At 38.2% G+C, this 21,910-nt stretch overlaps 1 protein-coding gene across 2 annotated transcripts in view; it reads right to left on the reverse strand.

Moving 5' to 3' along the window:
• SIMC1 (SUMO interacting motifs containing 1) overlaps nucleotides 1–21,910 on the reverse strand; it is a 107,701-nt gene that overhangs the window by 19,900 nt on the left and 65,891 nt on the right. Inside the window, exons 2-5 of one of the 2 annotated variants that reach the window (XM_037823069.1) lie at nucleotides 9,349–11,217; nucleotides 7,718–7,950; nucleotides 6,855–6,924; nucleotides 3,296–3,450 (exon numbers count right to left, since the gene is read on the reverse strand). In XM_037823069.1, coding sequence (XP_037678997.1) covers nucleotides 3,296–3,450; nucleotides 6,855–6,924; nucleotides 7,718–7,950; nucleotides 9,349–11,217 — 2,327 coding nt within the window. The remainder of the gene's footprint in view (nucleotides 1–3,295; nucleotides 3,451–6,854; nucleotides 6,925–7,717; nucleotides 7,951–9,348; nucleotides 11,218–21,910) is intronic. The other variant, XM_037823070.1, reaches the window with a different exon arrangement.

The following is a 21,910-nucleotide window of genomic DNA, read 5'->3' on the forward strand; positions in this document are numbered from 1 at the left end:
CCAAGCAACCAAACAAAAAGAGCAACTTGGGAAAAACAAACAAGCATAGAAAAACCAAAAAAAAATTCTATCATTAGTATCATCAAAGACATGAGAGAAGACAGGGATTCATGAAAGAAGAAAACAAGAACAGAATACTATTTGTTTTAAAAAAAGAACATTTGGAGAACAAAAAGCTTTTAGAAATAAGAATATCATAAAAGAACTGAAAAACACTATTTTGCAGAGCTGAAGGATGTTTCCAGACTGAAATGGCCCACTGAATGCCTAGCACAAAGGATAAATTTTGACCCATGACAAGCATACTGGGCAAAAGAGGATTCTACCTACCTCAGGGGGCAGGGCACATACAACTAATCAGTCATCAAAATAGTTTGTGAGTTCTTAATAGCAATTCTGGAAGCCAGAAGACAATGGAAGATTTCCTTCAAAATTCTTCTGTAGGAAAGTTATTTCTAACCTAAATTCCTATTGTCAGCTAAACTATCAATCAATGTGTGGGCATAAAATGGCAATTTCAGAATGCAAGAGCTCAAAAACTTTACTTTCCACATACCTTTCTTAGGAAGCTACTGGAAACTAATCTATTAAAATGACAGAGTAAACCAAAAAAGAGAAAGACATAGGACAAAAAACCAAGAGATTCAAGACTGGAGAGAGGTGAAGGGAATCCTCATATTTATGGTGAAGAAGACTGGCAAAGAGAACAACCAATCCAGACTGAAGGAGTTAAAATATTCCATGACAGATTTCCTCAAAGAAGGAAAGGATAGACTACTTAGTATGATAGGCATTTTGAGAGGAAATCTAGATAAGCTAGCAGAGAATTTGGGGTTAACTTTCAATTATGCACAGAGAAAACTAAAATAAGAAATTAAAAATAAGATAATTAGTTAACTCTAAAGATTACAAAAAGGTATGAATGAAAGGAAAAGTAATGATAATTTACTACTTGGCTCAATTCTGATAGCATACAGTCACAGTAACAGAAACACTGAAAAGCAATCTACACAAAAATATGATGTAACTATATAAATGGTATGGGGGCTGGAAAATGTGTGTATGTTTTGGAGGGGGGAAAGGGTGGGGAGGAAATGTGGCAAGTCAACAGATAAAGGCTAACAAGGAAAAATCAAGAAGTAACAACACAAGCGTGTTATTTAGCCATATAGAGTTACGTCCCTCCCAAAAGCCACGTTCTAATCCAATCTTGGGGGATATTTGGATTAGGTTTTTTCCATGGAGATATGACTCACCTAACTTTAGGTGATATTTTTGATTAGATTATTTCCATGAAGGTGTGGCCCCGCCTATTCAGCAGGGGTCTTGATTAGTTTACTGGAGTCCTTTAAAAGAGCTGGCCCAGACCCAGATGCTTGCTGATGCTTTGAGATGCTGGCCCAGAGTTGCTCTGGAGGAGCTAAGAGACGACAAAACGCCCCAAGAGCAGCTGAGAGAGACTTTTGGAGAGATGCTTGGGAGCTGAAGCTCAGAGATGCTTGGAGACATTTGGAGATGCTAGCCCAGAGACTTCTGGGAGAAAGCCATTTTGAAACCAGAACCCCACAGTAAAGGATCAGCAGATGCCAGCCACGTGCCTTCCCAGCTAACAGATTTTCCGGACACCATCGGCCATTCTTCAGTGAAGGTATCCTCTTGTTGATGTCTTAATTTAGATGTTTTCATGGCCTCCGGACTGTAAATTTGTAACCTAATAAACCCCCTTTATAAAAGCCAATCCATTTCTGGCATTTTGCATAACAGCAGCATTAGCAAAATGGAACAGGAGGTAAATATCAAAAGAATCCAATAAATGAGTTGAATGTAGTTACCTCTGGGAAAAAGGGAAATGTAGGAGAGGGCACCTGGGGACTAGTGTATTTCTTAAATCTTATAGAACTAGTTTATTTTTTGAATTCATAGTTAATAAAAAAAAAAAATCTCTTAAGAACAGGTGGCCATATTGGAGACCAACTTACCATCTCTCTCTCTCTTTAAAAATCATCTTTGAAGTGTAATTGACATATAATAAATTGTGCAGGTGTTTGATGAGTTGTGACAAATGTATGCATACATCCATGTAACCACCACCTCAATCTAACATCTATCTCTTAATGAATAGCTGGAACAGATGGCTTTATTTTCATTTACTGAGCACAAAACGGAACACCCAGCTTGCTTTTAGAGACCAGTATCGTGAAGGGCCAGAAGAGGTGAAAATGAGAGAACCTGAGAGAATAGTGGCTTTGTGCCTTCCTTCTCACACTCACCCCAGTGCCTGTGTTCAAAAAGCATCATAGTGGGTAGAATTATCCTTGTATTTACATACTTATTTTTCAATTTAAGACACAATTCCTCTGCTATGCACTATTTGGAGATTCTCTACTTTATTGATTTTCTATACTATATAATCAGTAACATTTAAAATTTACCTAAAATGCTACATATAGGGAAATGGATAAGGGCATGCAAACTAAAGGGGGGAAAAGCTGACCAATGCCCAAACATAATGGAACTTCCTCCTTTTTTGCTAGAGGAATTATAATAGTCAATATCCAATATTGGCTTAAGAAAACCATTCTCAAGAAATATGTAAACTCATATAGGAATGTGAAGAATTTCAATGTTGTTCTGAAGAAAGGATGCTGGCATACTATTCTGCTGAGAGCCAATTCTAAAAAAGTAAGAGATGTGGTTCTAGGACGAAAATTCTAGCCTGACATTCCCATCCTAGAAATTCCATTTTTTCCCCTTGGTATAAGGATATAGTAGTTCCATGCTCTCAAGCCTCTAAAGGCTCTAACCCTGATTTTACAAAAAATAGAACACATACTTGCTACCTGGTCATATGGTCAACCACATGACCTGTTACCATACTCTCTTTTCAGAAGCTAGTAGTGACAAATGAAATTTATCTTAAGTTGTTCAGGGGGATGGACATAAATCTTGGTTTGCAAAAGCTTTAAAAAGTTTTATACAAGTTAGCATTTCCCACCTGAAAACCAAGGTTGCTTAGATAATACTGAAATAGATCCAAGGAAGTCTGATGATCTTGACAGAAATATCATTGGAGACATGAGCTTGACATATGGTTGGTGCAGAGGAAGGGTTTCTTTCATTACTGTCTATAGTTTTAATAAATATCCCTGTTACACTAGCTAGTGACTAGATAATCTCATCCACCTGATACTCTCTGGCCCTCACATGAAGAACTGGACAAAGTGAGCTTCTACTCTGTAGCTGCCCACCTATAACCCCTACCTCTTGTCATTCCAGGACTTGGGTGACTGGTTACCTGACGTTGTGGGGCTGCTTGTCACAGGACAACATGGTGCTTGCAATGGATTGCTGAAGGTGCTGTCGTTGCCTCCTCAGGATCTGCTGGAAGTCATCTTCCAGGGTCTGTACCACATAACGCAGAAAAAGGACTCGCCCAGACAGATTCTGTCCCTGTAGGGAGAAAGAATGAGATGTCAGTATTTTTGTTCAATATGATAGATGGTAGTGGGCACTTGGCTGTCATAAATACTAAGCCCAAGGAAGTCCACAAGTCAACAAGTGTGGCTGTACCTAGATTTATGTCCATCCCCCTAAACAACTTCAGATAAATCTCTCCCAGGGGAGAACAGTTATTACAAACAAGATAGCCCACAGAATTTTTAAAATTCATACTCTATAAGGTTTCAGAAAGCATTTTCCAATCCCTAGTCCCTCATGTGTCTTCTTTACCAGTAAGCAAGGGGTCTAACCATAAATATACTTTCTAGTCAACAAGCTCTCTACACCTGATGCCAGAAACTGGGAGTCCAAAATAATTTATTTATTGAAAAGACCTAGGCATCTCTGGATAATACATTTCTTAACAGCTAAGCTGCAACCAAAGGTCTGCTGGAGTCTCTAGGAGTATAGACTCTTTGATCTTAAAAGAGGGAAGTCAGCCTGTCCCTCTCATTGAATCTATCAGCCTTAGGAAAAACCCCAAACTGTGGATAGCAAAACAGAGACAGAAACTGGATCCTCATGACACTGATGAGCTGCTGGAGAAAGCAACCATTATGTCCACCCCATTGTTGAACTCCCAGTAATGTGAGCTGATCCTTATTGTTTAAGCAAGCGTGAGCTGGGTTTCCTGTTGCAGGTGAAATGATCCTGATCCTAACTGATTAAAGCACGACTGACACAAGTAAAGAGCATAGGTATTGGAGGCACACAGACCTTTTTTTTTTTTTTTAAATCCCAACTCCATCCCTTATTTAACTCTGCCCCTCTGAGCCTCAGTGTCCTCATGATTTACATGGGGATGATTCTAACCTTACAAAAGACAATGTAAGAACCTGTCACATGGCAGGCATGAACAATTTGTTGGTTTCCCTTTATTGTGATGCAAGTACTTGGGTCTTGGGCTTTGAAACTTCAAAAAACAAGAAGGCACCAAACTGTTTCTGGACTCAGTGGGAACTACTCATACTTCAAGGGGTAGGCATATAAATTTATGGACCAGGGAATGGTGCAGTCAGCAGGAAAAAGAATGACCATTCTAAGTACATACCATTTTCTTTCTCTCTTTTTTGGGAGGTGAGGACAGGATATCTTTGTCTTCCAAATGCATGTATTTTTTCTCTAATCTTTAATAATTGATTGAAATGGATTTTAAAAAATCAAGTATTTCTTCTAGATTTGTGATGAAAGTAGGTCTTCTACTGACACCATCCCACACCACCAATTGTCCCCTGCAGTTTCCTAGAGGGAATAATTTTCAACTCTCACTTCTGAAAGTTACCCTAAATATCTCTAAAGAAATATGCTTTTACCACTATTTATCAACTTTAACATTATCTTCTGATTTCTGCTAAGATAGATAAGGATTTAACTTACTTATGCCACTCCCCCACCTCTTTTCTTTCAAAAACATTTGTCTCAATTTATGTTTTATCATCTACACAGTATCTTTTGACTCCCCATTTTGTAAGATAAGGATGTTAACAGCCGTAGTATTTTCAGATTCTATCTCTTTTTGTCCCTCAACTTTTATCTTCTATACTTTTCATTTTACATTGTAAAGGCTCATAAAATTATCTTCTATGCTTTGATTATAAATTGATTCTAAATGCTATAACTAAGTAGTGTTTAGAATATCCAGGACTATTTTTAAATTATTTCTTTTACTGTAAATTCATGTGGAATACTAAGGAAATAGTTCCTTTCCTAGGAAGCTTTTTGTCTTTTTCTGGAACTTTTTATTTGCCCTACAATGCCTGCCATTATCATATTACTTCTTCCAACTCCCCAAGAATGATGTTGAATCTTGAGAATACCCTTCTTTTCCAGATTGCTTTTTCCTAAAGCCCTCTGTCCTTTTGCTCCAATCTGGGTTGAATGCTCCTGTGCCAGTTTGGATGTATTGTGTCCCCAAAACGCCATGTTCTTTGATGCAATCTTGTGGGGGCAGACAAATTAGTGTTGATTAGGTTAGAATCCTTTGATTGAGTGTTTCCATGGAGATGTGACTCAATCAACTGTGGGCGAGACCTTTGACTGGATAATTTCCATGGAGGTGTTTCCCCACTCATTCAGGGTGGGTCTTAATTGAATCCCTGGAGTCCTATGAAAGTGTTCACTGACAGAAGGAACTGCTGCAGCCTAGAGAGGAACGTCCTGGGCGAAAGCCCTTTTGAAACCAGAACTCTGGAGCAGATGTCAGCCACGTGCCTTCCCAGCTAACAGAAGTTTTCCAGACACCATTGGCCATCCTCCAGTGAAGGTACACGACTGTTGATGCCTTATCTCAGACACTTTATGGCCTGAAGATTGTAATTGTGTAACCAAATAAACCCCCATTATAAAAGCCAATCCATTTTTGCTGTTTTGCATAATGGCAGCATTAGCAAACTGGACCAGCTCTCCCTAGGCCTGCTATTTTCCATCATCCTGGGACTTCTTTTCCTTACTTTCCTAGATTAGATCTAGTGTTTCCTGGGTCCCATGTCTTCCTCATTTTTGATTACTCCCTCAATCTTCTGATGCATACTCTCAAGTAACCTCCTAAGAAATGGGGCATGGGGACATATTTTCAAGTTCCCGCATGTCTGAAAATGTCTTTATTTTATCCTCACATTTGACTAATAGTTTGGCTGTGTACAGAATTCTAGGTTGAAGATAATTTGTTCATCCAATTGCTTTTGGGTGAGTTGGCAGAAAGTAGGCAATTATGCTTAGGGACCTCTAAAGATCAGAATGTGGAAGACTATTTTTGGGTGGCACCAACTCTATATTAGCTGTCCTCATTTATTATATATGGTTCATTCAATTTCTTTAGACAATGAATCCTGTTTTTTTTTGTGTAAAGGGTAGGTAAGCTGGTTCCTGAACTTTCTGTACTCAAGAATGGAGAGGTGGCCTGTTCTATCCACAGACTTTCAACAATTATCCATTTGCAGCCTATATTTCACTCCTACCCTCCAATATACATTGTGTTTCTGAGTCCAAAGCCTCTCTAGTGTTCTAAAGGATAGCCTGCCTCCTTGGCTGTAGCCTGTGGCTTTCTCTGCCAAGCTTCATCAGTCATCACTCAAATTCCAAAACTTTGTTCAAATTTATTGTCCTACTTAAGTACATTATAATTTTCTCTATTCACTTACTATTACTTTTAATGGAATCTCAAGAGGGAGAGGGGATAAATGAATGTATTCAGTCCAATTGGAAGACAGCACATACCATCTCAATAGGATTTTTTGTGGGGGTAGGAGCATAAGGAGGGAATAAAGGCAAAGACTTTACTACCTGATTTGCTGTCGCTTCTTTTTCTAGTTAAAACTGCCCCTGCAAAAGATACACCTTTATAATTGTTATCTTACCTCTTCCTCCATGACATAGGTAAGCAGCTTCCAGTCCCACTCCACTGTCTTGGCGTTGGCTGGATGTAGCCTGGAAGTCAAGTAACATCCATTAGAATTCTGGAGAGTTTAGTGGAAGAAGGGCTGGGATCTGGAAGCTGATAAAAGAAAAATGCATCCTTTTATCCTGAGTATGCTTGCTCACTATCTAGTACTGTACCACCTCAATTTGTGTACAGTGGAGAGTCACTGTATTTTTGCTACCCTGTGTTTACTCACTCTTTTGGAGGCATTAGTATCCCATTTTGCCTTGAAGAAACTAACTACCACTTTTAGTCCATATGCAGCCAGCTGGCTTTACCTATCGACCAGGACCCCAGGATGAGGCTTGTGACCTGTCGAGCCAATCATGATATTCCTGCCCTAAGTTCAAAGTGACTGTTTCAAAGATGGACACGTGTCTCATGTTAGGCCAATGGAACCCTTCAAGACTCAATTTTAGAAGTCCTGTGTGACTTCAGGGAAATGGAAACTTTCTCCCACAGGGAATGTCTTAAAAGCCTGAAGCTGAGGGCTACCACATGGAACCTGAAAACAGAACCAAATCAGAGCTGGAAAAGGATCTGGGTGACCAGTTCTGAACACTTTCTCAAGTCACACCTGACCCCCAGGTTTCTAGCAACACGAGCCATTACATTTTCTTTTACCAGCAGTTAAAATCAGTTTGGTTTGGATTTCCCATTCACTTGCAACCCAAATAACACTAATATACTAAGTCGGCCTCCCTAATGGTCAGCTGAATAAAGCTTAGGCAAGAGAAAGCTCTGCCCCAAGTCCGGGTTTCCTAGATTTGTCTAGAAGCAGCTAGCTGGGAAGGTCCATACTGTTGAATTTTCATGAGAAGCATGTAGGCCTCCTTTAGGACATCCACGGTCTCACAGCTACTCAGCAGGATTTTCTGGATGATGTGAGCTACAATTTCTCCAGGTGGGTAATGCTGGGGTGATACAAAGTCCATCAAAAACTGCACAGTTCCCAAGGGAAAATTTTCTTCAATGGTGTTTGTCACCATTCTTAGTCTTCGATGAGGGATGGGCTCTAATTTTCGACCCATGTTCTGTAGAGATAAAATGAAATGAATCAGGATGGGTTTCCCTCACAGAAAAATGAGAGGTTTGGCAACAGATTGAAGACAGCCAAGTTTTTGTGCACTTCTAATATTTTATAATTTGAAAAAACAGGTAGGAAAGTCTTACCTAAAGAACTTCTAATGACACAGGAAAATGCTTACATTAAATTGAAATCAGAATTCAAAATCCTACATACAATACAATTTCCTCCGTGTTAAAATATAGCATAGAAAGGAAAGTACTAGAGTCAAAAGCTAGGGTGATCTGATTTCGAGGTGAGGGTGACAAGAGATTTAGGAGTAGTTGCAATGCTATAGCAGATACTAAAACTGATAAAGACATTTAGACAAATTTTATTGTTAGAAGAAGAATCTCATTTTGCTGTCTTTTGAGACAACATAAATATTAAGTTGTTTTTCAAAAAAAGTATGTATTAAAGATTGGGAGAGAAAATGTTAAAAGTGGTTTTCTTGTATCTGAGTGGGGGAATTATAGGTAATTATTTCTTCTTTATTCTCCTTTGTGTTTTTCAATTTTTCCAAAATAAGCACACACTCCTTTTATAATCAGAAGGGAAAAAACATTAAAAAGTTTGCTTATAATTTTTAATGATATGGGAATATAATAATAATGATAATTTTTTAGACAATTTATTTTCATTTAATTCTCAGAACCCTAAGAAATACACACTGTTATTATTCCTACTTTACATATAAGGAATCTGACATTTAGAAAGATTAAATACTTGTCATGCAACATATGGCAGAGGCTGGTTTCAAACATAGGTGTTGTAACTCCAGAGCTATCCTTTTAACTCCTACTTTCTACTCTCTATAAACAACAATAATAATATATATATGTGTGTATACTATAAATATATGTGTATATACGTACGTATGTATATACCTTTATACAATGTCATCCCAATTATTAAAAAAGTTAAAATGCATAAGTATAAAAAACAAACCAGAAAGGAAATAAACCAAATTATTAACAATAATAAATGCTAAGTGATTTAGCACTATGGGTGATTATTTTATAAGCATTTGATAAAGGCCTAGAATGAGCCAGACACTCTAACAGGCACTTTATATATGTCATCTCATATAATAGCCTTGTGAGGTATGCTTTTATCTCCATTTTGCAGATAGGAAAACTGAGGCACAGAAAGGTAAAGTGATTTATACACCAATTTTTAACTGTGGGGCTAAACTTTGAATCCAGATCTGAAACTCTACACTGAATGGTCTCCGCAAGTAGGGGAAAGAGAAAAATATCAAATCTATACTGGGCCTGTTATCTCAACCACAGACTCCAGGCACGCTAGTCTTATCTTTGGCCTACACAAAGGACACCAATCCTTAGGGGAAGAGATGCTAGCTCACCTCTCTTGAGTCTTTATCTGGTATTAGTGTCTGGAAGAAGAGGTGATGCACTGGAGGTCGCAAGAAGTACTTCAGTCTATGCAGGCATGGTCTGTTGGACAACCCACCTCGTGGGGTTGGTGCTTGTACCTGGGCAAGCTCGGGGTTGGCGGGCTCTGATAGTGATATCTCTCTTCTGGTTGGGGTTTCAAGGACAGAGAGCCAAGGAACTTTCTCCAAAGGAGTTTCACACTGTGAAGACTGTGGACTGGGAGAGCAGCTCTGTGAGGATGGAGCGGAAATATCCATTGGGGTGTCACGGCTCTGTATGTCATTCTGGGGAGGGTTACGCTTGTCCTGTGGTAAGCCAGGCAGGTCTCTAAGTGAGTGTGGCACATCTCCAGGGGAGTGTAGCACATTTTCAGGTGAGTGTGTCACGTCTCCAGGCAAGAGTGGCACATCTCCTGGTAAGTGTGGCATATCTCTAGGTGAGTGTGGCATACCTCTAGGTGAATGTGGCATGTCTCCTGATGACTGTGGCACATCTTGCAGTGACTGTGGCATATCTCGCAGGTATGTCACATCTTGTGGATAGGATCTGCTTTGAGGTGGGCCAGGTACATTGTGAGGTAGGCCCAGGGAGTCCTGAGGTGGGCGTGATGAGTCTTGAGGTGGAAACAATAAGTCCTGACATAGGCAGAGTGAATCTTGAGGTGGGCTTGGTGAGTGTTGAGGAGGCCATGATGAGTTTTGAGGTGGGCTTGGCATATTCTGCTGAGGGCATGGCACAGCTTGAGGAAGGGATGGCACACCTTGTGGATGGCATGGCACAGCTTGAGGACCGTATGGCATACCTTGAGGAAGGCATGGCACACCTTGAGGAGGATATGGCACACCTTGAGGAGGGCATGGCACAGCTTGTGGATGGCATGGCACACCTTGAGGAAGGCATGGCACACCTTGAGGCGGACGTGGAACATCTCGAGGAAGACGTGGCACAGCTAGAGGAGGACATGGCACACCGTGAGAAAGGCATGGCACAGCTAGAGGAGGACATGGCACATCTCGAGAAAGGCATGGCACAGGTAGAGGAGGGCATGGCACACCGTGAGGAGGGCATGGCGCAGCTAGAGGAGGTCCTGGCACATCTTGAGGAGGGCATGGTGCTGCTAGAGGAGGGCCTGGCACACTTTGAGGAGGACATGGCACATCTCGAGGAAGGCACGGCATGCCTTGAGGAGGGCATGGCACCATTCGAGAAGGACATGGCACATCTCGAGGAAGGCATGGCATCTCTTGAGGTGGGTGAGGCAAGGTTTCTAGTCGGCACTGCATGGTTTGTAGTGGGCATGACAAGGCTTGTGGTGGGCATGAAGAGGCTCGTGGTGGGCATGGCGAGGTTTGCAATGGGCATGGCAGTGGTGCCCTTTGATTGTTGCTGCTACCATTATTGCCTGTTGGGGAGAGGGAGGGAACATCTGAAGTCAGCTGTAGGCTTGCCAAGAAGCCAAGGTCACCTTTAAATGTTGTTGAGCTACAGCTCGGCTCCACTGGATAAACAGAGCCTCCACTGATGGATGTGGGAGGTTGGGGACCTTCACATGTGGTCTCTTCCAGCAGGTCCAGATCCACAGGATCACTGTTAATGATTCTCTGTGCAACAGGCCAAGAGCTTCGGTCTACCCGGCCATCCATCACCTCTTTGCTGGAGAGGCTGACACATGTCTGAACACCTGTGGGCTCCTTCTGAGAAGGAGCAACAGGTTCTACAGTCAAGTCAAGGGTGGCAATAGGCCTAGTCTCCTCGTCAGTTCTTGTCAGGTCGATCACACAGAGTCCACTGTGATCCTTTGCCCTTGGTCTGGTTTCTTTAGTTAAGTCAATGAAGTCCTGTTGAAGGATTGTGAGAAGATAAGAGGTCAAGCAGGGATTCTCAGCTTTATCTAAGAAAACTTAAGTCCTAACTTTTAGAGATGAGTATTATTTTACCTTTTCACTTCACTGATAATGTCATCCTGTATAACATAAACGTTAATTTATTTTCTTTGGTCAACATTTTGTTCTGTCAAAGCTGTCAATTTCTCTGCCTTCTAAAATTATTCAAATGTCACACGTGTATTACTAGGGGAAATTTTTCTGATCCAGTGGGGACAGGGGCACATTCAACCTTAATTTGCAAAGTACAAAGCAACCTTTGTTTGGAAAAGCAGATATACATTATTACTTACAACAGAAGCTAAACAAGAAGGGAAGCTAATACAAGAGAATCTACTATGTGCTAAAAAATGTGTTTTTTAGTACATGGTATCTTTAATTTTCACAATGATCCTTTAAGGTAGGCATTGTTACCTCTAAGATGTAGAAGGGGAAACCGAAGTTTAGAGGGGTTAGGTTATTTACCTAAGAATTATACAACTAAGTGCCAGAGTCATATTGAAACCCAGGTCTATCTCCTTTCTCTAGGAATGTAGAACATACTTCAGTATGTAATCAGTCTAAATTGAGAGATGGAGCATAATATAATAGGGGTTATAAAACCAAAAGTCTTATCTTCTTGACCAAAAGGGGGATGTGAAAGGAAATGAAATAAGCTTCAGTGGCAGAGAGATTCCAAAAGGAGCCGAGAGGTCACTCTGGTGGGCACTCTTGCGCACACTTTAGACAACCCTTTTTAGGTTCTAAAGAATTGGGGTAGCTGGTGGTGGATACCTGAAACTATCAAACTACAACCCAGAACCCATGAATCTCGAAGACAGCTGTATAAAAATGTAGCTTATGAGGGGTGACAATGGGATTGGGAAAGCCATAAGGACCACACTCCACTTTGTCTAGTTTATGGATGGATGAGTAGAAAAATAGGGGAAGGAAACAAACAAACAAACAGACAAAGGTACCCAGTGTTCTTTTTTACTTCAATTGCTCTTTTTCACTTTAATTATTATTCTTGTTATTTTTGTGTGTGTGCTAATGAAGGCGTCAGGGATTGATTTAGGTGATGAATGTACAACTATGTAATGGTACTGTGAACAATCGAATGTACGATTTGTTTCGTATGACTGCGTGGTATGTGAATATATCTCAATAAAATGAAGATAAAAAGCAATAATTAAAAAAAAAAGCCAAAAATAAATAAATAAATAAAACCAAAAGTCTTAAGTCTGAGTCCTAACTAGCATTAATTACTAGAAAACCCCTGTTCCTCAGCAAAACATTAGGTAGTTGACAGAATCTGATGATGCCAGCCAGGGGCACGGTAATCAACCTCTGTACTGTGAGTCTATAACAGTCCCGCTCTACCTTCCAGGTGTCTCCTTACCTCGTTGGGCACCACGGCCACTGTTACCCCAGGACTGCCAATGCTATGGCTGCTACCACAGCTATTTCTCTTAATAAATGCTCAAAGCAGAGCACAGGATTCTGGGTGGGTCAAGGGAGCAGCTGGAGTGAACCTTATCCTGGAAGAGGGATTGCTTGTTGAAACCTAATGCCTTGTTCCTAGGAAGCGCCATACAGTATCACTGCCCTGCTCCAGAAGCCTTCGGTGGCTCTCTAAACTGCCAGCCGAATTGTACACAATTACTACAGGGCCACAGAGGGTCTGAACTCAACTCCTCTTCCATTGCCAACTGCTAAAATGCAACATCACCATGTCTCTCTCATTTAAAACTCATCAGTAGTTCCATATGAAGTCTCAGGATAAAGCCCAATGTCTTAGTAAGGCACATAATGTTCTTCATAATAAGGCCCATAGCTACCTCTAGCCACTTGGCTATTTTCCTTTCTCACATGATCAAACCATACAGGACTACCTCAGATCCCCAAATGTGCCATGCTTTCTTAAGTATCTTTATTTTCACATTTGCTGATGTTCTTTGCTTTGCCTGGACTATCATCCCTTTGATTGCCTGGAAGCTTCTTGTCTTGCAAGACTCAGCACAGATATCACTGTGTGGGAAATCTTTCCATGTCACTTCTCATCCTAGATTAAATTAACCGTTTCCTCCCACAGGTCCTCATTGCACCTGCACTGACCTTTCAGTGCCTGCAATGATTATTGTACTTATTGGCTTTTTAAGGGTGGAAAACTAAAATGCCTTCAGGGCCAGATAGATAAATGCATGCAAGTGAAGCAGGCTTGGTATATCACAGCGGGGCACTGTGGGGAATGTGGCAAACAAAGGCATTCAAACTGAAAACACTGTTCGTCAAACAAAGTATAGTAAAGTATGATGCACCAGTGGGCTCCCAGGTTGTAAAGACCAGAACATGCTTCTCTTACCCACTAAATATCAAGGAAATTAATTCATTTATTCATTTAGTCAATAAATGCATTAGTAAGCAAAAAGGCTGATAAGGAGCTTCAGCTTAATCCTTTAAGGACAGAGTGTGTGTCTCATTCATCTCTCTCACCAGCACCCAGATCAATAAGCATCAGTGTAGGACTACTTGAACTCACAAAGCTGAAGACTTAGAAGCTCACAGAACCTCCCCGCCCCAAGCTGAGGCAGTAACGTCTTTTTTTTCTTCCAACATGTTTTATAAGAAAACCTTCACTTTCTCTCCAAGAAACGGGTTTCTCTTTCTTCCTCCACCTGGGGGAAGACAGTGAGGAAGAGAACAAGGTATAGAAAGGAAGCATTTTAGTTCACTGGCCAGCTTTCAATGTGGTAGATTTGGAGACACACATCATCTCCTTTCTGAATAATGGGGAAGGTAGGAAAAGTTAGTACTATGGTTCAGCAAGTGCTCCTTTTTGTTATTAATCACTTTTTTTGAGGTATAATTTATGTACAACAAACTACATAAAGCATACAATTTCAAGAATTTTAGCACTACCACATCAACATACAGATCATTTCCACCCCACCCCCCAATGTTTCCTTGGCCCCTAAAGCAATCACTGTCAATCTAGATTAGTTTGCATTTTCTAGAATTTCACCTAAGTGGAATCATACAGCAGGTACTCTTTTGTGCCTGGATTCTTTCACTTAGCATCATGTTTCTGAGATTCATCCATGTTGTTGCAGGTAGCAGAAGTTTGCTCCTTTTCATTGCTAAGTAATATTTGATCATATGGGTCTACCACACTGATGTCAATGGATGTTTGGATTGTTTCCAGTTTGGGGCAATGAGCCATAAAGCTGCTATAAAAGTCATGTGCAAGTGTTTGTGTGGACATGTTTTCATTTCTTTTGGGTAAGTATCTAGGAGTGAAACTGCTGTGTCATAGTGGTGGTATATGTTTAATCTTTTAAGAAACTGTGACAAAATTTTTTTTCAAAGTGATTAAACTATTTTAGATTCCCACCAGCAGTGTACTAAAACTTTCGGTTGGCTCCATATTCTCACCAATGCTCAGTACTGTCAATTCTTAAAATTTTAGCCATTTCAATGGGCAGGTAGCACTATCTCACTGCAGTTTTCATTTACATTTTGCTGAAGACAGACAGTTTCGAGCATTCTTTCTTGTGTGTTTTGGCTACTCATTTATCATTGTTTTGTGAAGTATCTTTTCAAATCATTTTGCACATTTTATAAAATTGATTTGTTTGTCTTTTGGATATATGCCAAATACAAATACACACATTGTATATATGTATTGTGAATATTTTCTCCTTTTCTGTGGCTTGCCTTTTTGTTTTCTTAATGGTGTCTTTTGAAAAGCAGATGTTTTAAATTTTAAGTCCAAATTATCAAACACTTTTCATTTTTTTTTTTTTTTTTAAATCTTACCCAAGACATCTTTGCCTACCCCAAAGATTTTCTCCTATGTTTTCTTCTATAAATTCTATAGTTTTAGCTTTTACCTTTAGGTCTTTGGTTCATTTTGAGTTAACTTTTATTATTTGGTGAGAGGTAAGGATTGATGTTCACTTTTTCCCATATAGATATCCAATTGTTCCAGTACCATTTGTTGAAAAGACATTTTCATTTCCTTATCAAATTGCCTAGGCAACTTTTTGAAAATTAAGTGACCATAAATGTGTGGGTCTATTTCTAGACTTTCAATTCTGTTCCATTGATCTAAATGTCTACCTATTACCGATATCACACTCAAGCTTTATTACTATAGCTTGAGATAGTAAGCCCTCCAATTTTTTTCCCCCTAAAATTGCTTTGGTTATTCTAGATTGTTTGCCTTTTCATAAAATTTAGATTTGCTTTCTCAATTTCTACAGAAAAAAGTCTGCTGGAATTTTGATTGGGATTGTGTTGAACACATACATATACTTATACATCAATTTAGAGAGTGATGCCTTAATAATATTGAGTCTTCCAATACACAAACAAGGTATATTTAGGTCTCTTTTAATTTCTTCCAATGGTGTTTTGTAGTTTTTAATGTACAAATTTTGGACATATTTTGTTAGATTTATTCCCAAGCATTTAATATTTTTAGTGATATTGAAAATGTAGATATATCTTTATTTCCTTTTCCAATTGTTCATTGCTAATATATAGCAATACTACAATTTATGTTTTAATCCTGTATCTTATATTTTGCTAAATTCATTTACTACTTCAAATAACTTTTTCTTTGAAGATTCCTTAGGATTTTCAATATAAGCAATCATGTTATTGGTGAACAAAGAAGTTTCACTTCTTCCTTTCCAATCTGCATGCCAGTTATTTCTTTTTATTGTCTTGTTACAGTGACTAAGACATCCAGTATAATTCTGAATAGAAGTAGTAGGAGCAGACATCCTTGCTTTGATCTTGAACTTAGAGGGAAGAATTGCAGTCTTGCATCATTAATATATAATGTTAGTTATGGTTTTTTCACTGATGTCCTTTATCAGGTTGAGGAAGTTCCTTCTTTTCCTGGTTTGCAGAGAATTTTAATTTGGAACAGGTGTTGAATTTTGTTGACTGCTTCTTCTACACCTACTGAGATGATCAATCATAAGATTTTCTCCTTCGTTCCATTAATATCAGAAATTATATTGATTTTCTAATGTTAAATTCACCTTGCAATCCTGGGAAAAATTTGGTTATGATGTAGTTCCTTTTTTATATTATGTTGGGTTAAACATATCAATATTTCGTTAAGAATTTCTACATGTTCATGAGGGATATTCATTTGTAATTTTCCATTCTTGTAATTTCTTTTTCTGGTTTTGCTACCGGAATAAAACTGGCCTTATGAAATGACTTGGGAATTATTCCCTACATGTCTATTTAGGTGTTTGGTACTGTATCTTCTTTAAAAGTTTGATAGAATGCAACAGCAAAGCATCTGAGCTGAAAATTTGCTTGGTAGAAAGGTTTTAAATTACACATTCAATTTATTTAGTAGATATAGGGCTATTAAAATTTTCTATTTCTTCTTGTCTCAGGTTTGTAACTTGTGTTTTCCCAGGAATTTGCCCATTTCATCTAAATTGTCAAATTTATCAGCATAAAATTGTTCATAATGGTCTCTTATTATCCTTTTAATTTTATACTCAATATAGAATCATTTTCCCCAATTATCTCTTTCTCAACATTGGTAACTTGTGTCTTCTCTATTTTTTTTGTCTTTGATCAATCTAGCTAGAAATTTATTAATTTTATTGGTCATTTCAAAGAACAGGTTTTTGCCCATTTTCTATTTCATTTATTTCTGTTATCGTTATTATTTCCTTCCTTCTACTTACTTTAGATTTAATTTGCTCTTCTTTTCCTTGCTTCTTAGGGTGGAAGCTTAGATAACTTTAGACCTTTTTCTTTTTCAATATAAGCATTTACAGCTATAAATTTCCCTGTGAGTACTACTTTGGCTTTATCCCACAAATTTTTAATATGTGGCTATTTTATTATCATATAATTCAAAATATTTTCTAATTTCCTTTGTGATTTCTTCTTTGACCATGGGTTGCTTAGAAGAGTTCATTTCCTGACACTTGGAGCTTTTCTAATTGTTTGGTTGTTGCTGATGTCTAATTTACTTTCATTATGGTCAGAAAACATACTCTGTAATATAGATTTCAATCTTTTAAAATATGTTGAGATGTTTTACAGCCTATCATATAGCCTGCCTTGATGAATGTTCCCAGTGCACTTGAAAAAAATGTGTATTCTGCAGCTATTGAATATAGTTCTATAAATGTCAGTCAGGTCATGGTAGTTGATAGTGTCTTCAGATCTTTGCTATCCTTACTTTTGGGGGGATCTAGTTGTGTTATCAATTACTGAGAGGTGTATTAAGTCTCCAACTATGAGTGTGGCTTTGATTATTTCTCTCTTTAGTTCAGTCAGTTTTTGCCTTCATGTATTTTGAAACTCTGTTCATTAGGAATGTATTTATAAATGGTATAGCTTTCTATTGCATTGATCTTTCTATCATTATGAAGGATCACTCTTAGTTTCTAGAAAATCTCCCTGTATTGGAGTCAAAATATTCTGGTATTAATAAAGCCACTCCAAATTCTTTATATATAACTTTTTACTCTCAATGTATTTGCGCCCTTGTATTTAAACTGCATCTCATATAGATAGTACACAGTTGGTTCTTGCTTTTTTGTCCAGTCTGAAAATCTCTGCCTTCTGATTGGGGTTTTTGGTTCATTTACATTTAATTTACTGCTATTATTTAATTGTTGATATTTTTTCTTTTAAATCTACAGTCTTGCTATTTGTTTTCTATTTGTCCTGTTTATTGTTCCTCTGTTCTTCTATCCTACCCCCCTTTCTGTTAATCACATATTTTCATTCTATTCTACTTCCTCTCGTTTTTCTAGCTATATCTTTTTGAATTTTATTGTTAGTATTGCTCTTGGGATTACAGATTGCAAATTCAACTTACTCCAGTGTAAGTAAAATATTGAATTAAGATAAAATATGGGAATTTTGTAAAATTATGTTTCTATTTACTCCACATCTGATCCTTGGTGTTTTTGTTGTCATATATGTTACATCTATATGCATTATGCACCCATCTATATAGTATATCAATTTTTGCTTTCCACAGTTGTTCATCTTTTAAAGAAATAAAGCAGGAAAACTATTTTCTCTTTACCCAAATACTTAGAATTTCTGCTTCATTCGTTTGTGTAAATTCAAGTTTCCATTCTCTTTATTCTAAATTTCCCATAGTGCAGATCATTTAGCAACAAATTCTCTCAGATTGTTTATCTGAAAATATCTTTTTTTCCCTTCATTTTTTTACCATTTTTATTGAAATATATTCACATACCAATCATCCAAAGTGTAAAACAATATATCATCATATAATTGTGCATTCATCACCACAATCAATTTTTGAACATTTTCATTACTCCAAAAAACAAGAATAAAAATAAAAATTAAAAAAAAACAAACAAAAAAACCCCACTCAAAATGTCCCATACCCCTTCTCTCCCATTTTAGTCATTTACTTTTTGTCCCCATTTTTCTACTCATTTGTCCATACACTGGGTGAGTGTGAGTCACAGGTTTTCAAAATCACACAGCCACACCATATAAGCCATATAGCTATAACTTGCCTTCAAGAATCAAGGATACTGGATAGCAGTTCAACAGTTTCAGATATTTCCTTCTAACTGTTCTGACAAACTAAAAACTAAAGAGGGATATCTATAAAATGCATATGAGTTACCTCCAGAATGACCTCTTGACGCCATTTGAAATCTCTCAGTCACTGAAACTTTATTTTGTTTCATTTCTCTTTCCCTTTTGGTCCCAAAGGCTTTTCTCAATCACATGATGCAGGGTCCAGGCTCATCCCTGGGAGTCACAACCCACATTGCCAGGGAGATTTACATTCCTGGGAGTCAAGTCCCATGTAGTGGGGAGGGAAGCGACTTGATCTGCTGTTTTGCCTTAATTTTTGAAAGATAATTTTGCCAGATATAGAATTTCTGGCTGAATGTTTTTATCTTTCCATCATTTGAATATATCATTCTAATATTTTCTGGCCTCTGCAGTTTCTGATAAGCAGTCACCTTTTAATTGTATTGTTATTCTTGATATGTAACATATCACTTTTCTCTGGCTGTCAAATAATAGTTTCGTTTCTCTTGTTTTGGGTCTGTTATGCTTCTTGGAAATGAAAGTTAATTTTTTTCCCACCAAACTTGAGAAAATTCTAGCCATTATTTTCTCAAAAGGTTTTCTACAACTTCCCCCCTCCTCCTGCCCAATACTCTCAATAACACATATCTTGGATTCTTGTTATTGCCCAACAGGTCTCTGAGGCTCTGTTCAGTTTTACTAAAAATTTTCTTTGTCTCTATCCTTCAAACAGGGTAATTCCTATCGATCTATCTTTAACTTCACTGATTCTTCTGCCACTTTCAATTCGCTGAAGTGCCCATTTACTTAATTTTTTATTTCAGTTACTGTATCCTCAATTCTAGCTTTCCATTTTTATAGTTTAAATTTCTCTGTTGAGATTTTCTACCTATTCACTCATTGATGCCATATTTTCTTTAATCCTTTGAACATATTTAATAATAATTGCTTTTAAGTCTTTGCCAAATCTAATACTTGGGCTCACTCACAGTCAGTTTCAATTGACTGTTCCTTTTCTACCTGAGTATGGGTCACACTTTCTTTGCACGTCTAGTCTTTTTTGGTTCAAAACTGGACACTGTAGGTGACACTGTAACAACACTGGATGTGACTGTATTATTCTAGAAATTGCCTTTTTTTGTTGTTCTAGTAGAAAGATAACTTGCCTGGATTCAAACTGCAAACTTTGTCTCCCTCGCATAATGTAGGTTGATATCTCTGTTCTTATTGTTTCCGGTGCAGTGCTGCTGTTTTAACCTGAACCCTTGAGTGTCTCCCCTGTGCCTAAATAATTAACCTGTCAGCCAATAATTTGGGCAGAATTTGTACTCTAATTTTGGGGCTTGCGCATCTTGTAGTTTGCACACTTCTAAGATTCATCCCTAATTTCTAGCTGCTCTGCCAGCCTTGAGCTGTCCCCTGACATTTCGAGCCCATCAAATTTCAGCTGTCACCCCAGGAGTGAATGATTGGGGAATGCATTCAGTTAAAAAGCAGCAAACTCACAAAATATTGCCTCATGCAGCTATATTTCAAGAGTAGATTCCACTGCAGTATTTGCCTGATTTTTCACTGGGGCCATAAAAATGTTTTAACAGATACGGTGAGGGAGTTTCACTGATTGGAAATAGAAGCCAACTCCATTACTGTCTCCATCTTGGAGAAAGTTCCTTGCACTTCTCTTCAATGATCCCATAGTACAATGTACATGGTAATAAGATGATATTACTTTATCACAGTGCATTTTACAGAGCACTTGGTTATCCCTTTCTCCCATTAGACAATACCTCTTTTAGTATTTATTCATTCCTGTAACCTTAGTTCCTATATGCTGTCTGTGACTCAACAAATGTTAAATTAATAAATTTAATCCAGTAACATCAGTTGATTTGTCCTCCCATCTTTCTAATGTCTAATAAAGTAATTTGCATTTCAATTACACGTTATTCTAATTAAGCTTTCCCAGATAATGAATCCTTTTTTTTCCCCAGGATTCTGGACTTATTTAAATTGGAAATGTAAGATTCATCTATACCAGCAAGCTGTTGGTCCAAAGCTTATCATCTGATTGTTGTGTTGATAATGGAATCTGCTGCTCATCATTCCAGTTTCAGCTCATGGTTTTGGTTTTATTTTTATTTCTTGGTGATTTTTGTTAATTCTGGCCAGCTCTGTAAAATCAGTTTCATTCAGGACCTAGTTTTTTGTGTTGTTTTGTTATTTTTAAGCATGAGAACCTTTCAAAGTTTGTCATACTGCTGAAGACTGAAGTTCCTATTCCAGACTCCTTTACAATAATCTAATATTAGCTGCTGTGATGGTTAGGTTCATGTGTCAACTTGGCCAGGTGATGGTACCCAGGTGTCTGGTCAAGCAAGCACTGGCCTGTTACTGCAAGGACATTTGTGGCTGGTTTATAAAAAAATCATCAATTGGCTGCAGCTGTGACTGATTACGTCAACGAAGGGCATGTCTTCCACAATGAGAGAATGCAATCAGCTGGACTTAATCCAGTCAGCTGAAGACTTTTAAGCGAGACAGACAGAGGACCTTCGCTTCTTCGGCTAACCAGCAAAGTGTTTCCTGAGGAGTTCATTGAAGTTGACAGTTAGTTTTCTGAAGAGTTCATCGAACACGTTCATTGAAGTTGCCAGTTTGCTGCCTGAGGAGTTCATTGAACATGTTCACTGGAGTTGCCAGTTTGCTGCCTGCCCTACAGAATTTGGACTTGTGCATACCCACATTTGCGTGAGACACTTCTATAAATCTTATATTTATAGGTATCTCTTGTTGATTCTGTTTCCCTAGAGAATCCTAACTAATACAGCTGCTTATCTTTCCCATTAGGGTCTAGCACAATATCAGTGTCTGGCACATAGCAAAGTGCTCAAGAAATATCAACTGAATTGTAATGAAGTAAGTGTGATGGGGGAAAGCTGATCCTCCACACTTCACATATGACATCTCATTCACCAAGACAGAAAACAATAGATACTTCAGGCCTCTCTCCACCTATCACTCTTTGCCACAAGGAAAAAGAAATGCCTTCATTATGTAGTGAAACTAGAATCAAGAACTAAATCAGGAATGG

Source organism: Choloepus didactylus (assembly GCF_015220235.1).
Source record: "Choloepus didactylus isolate mChoDid1 chromosome 11 unlocalized genomic scaffold, mChoDid1.pri SUPER_11_unloc1, whole genome shotgun sequence".
Lineage (NCBI taxonomy): Eukaryota > Metazoa > Chordata > Mammalia > Pilosa > Megalonychidae > Choloepus > Choloepus didactylus.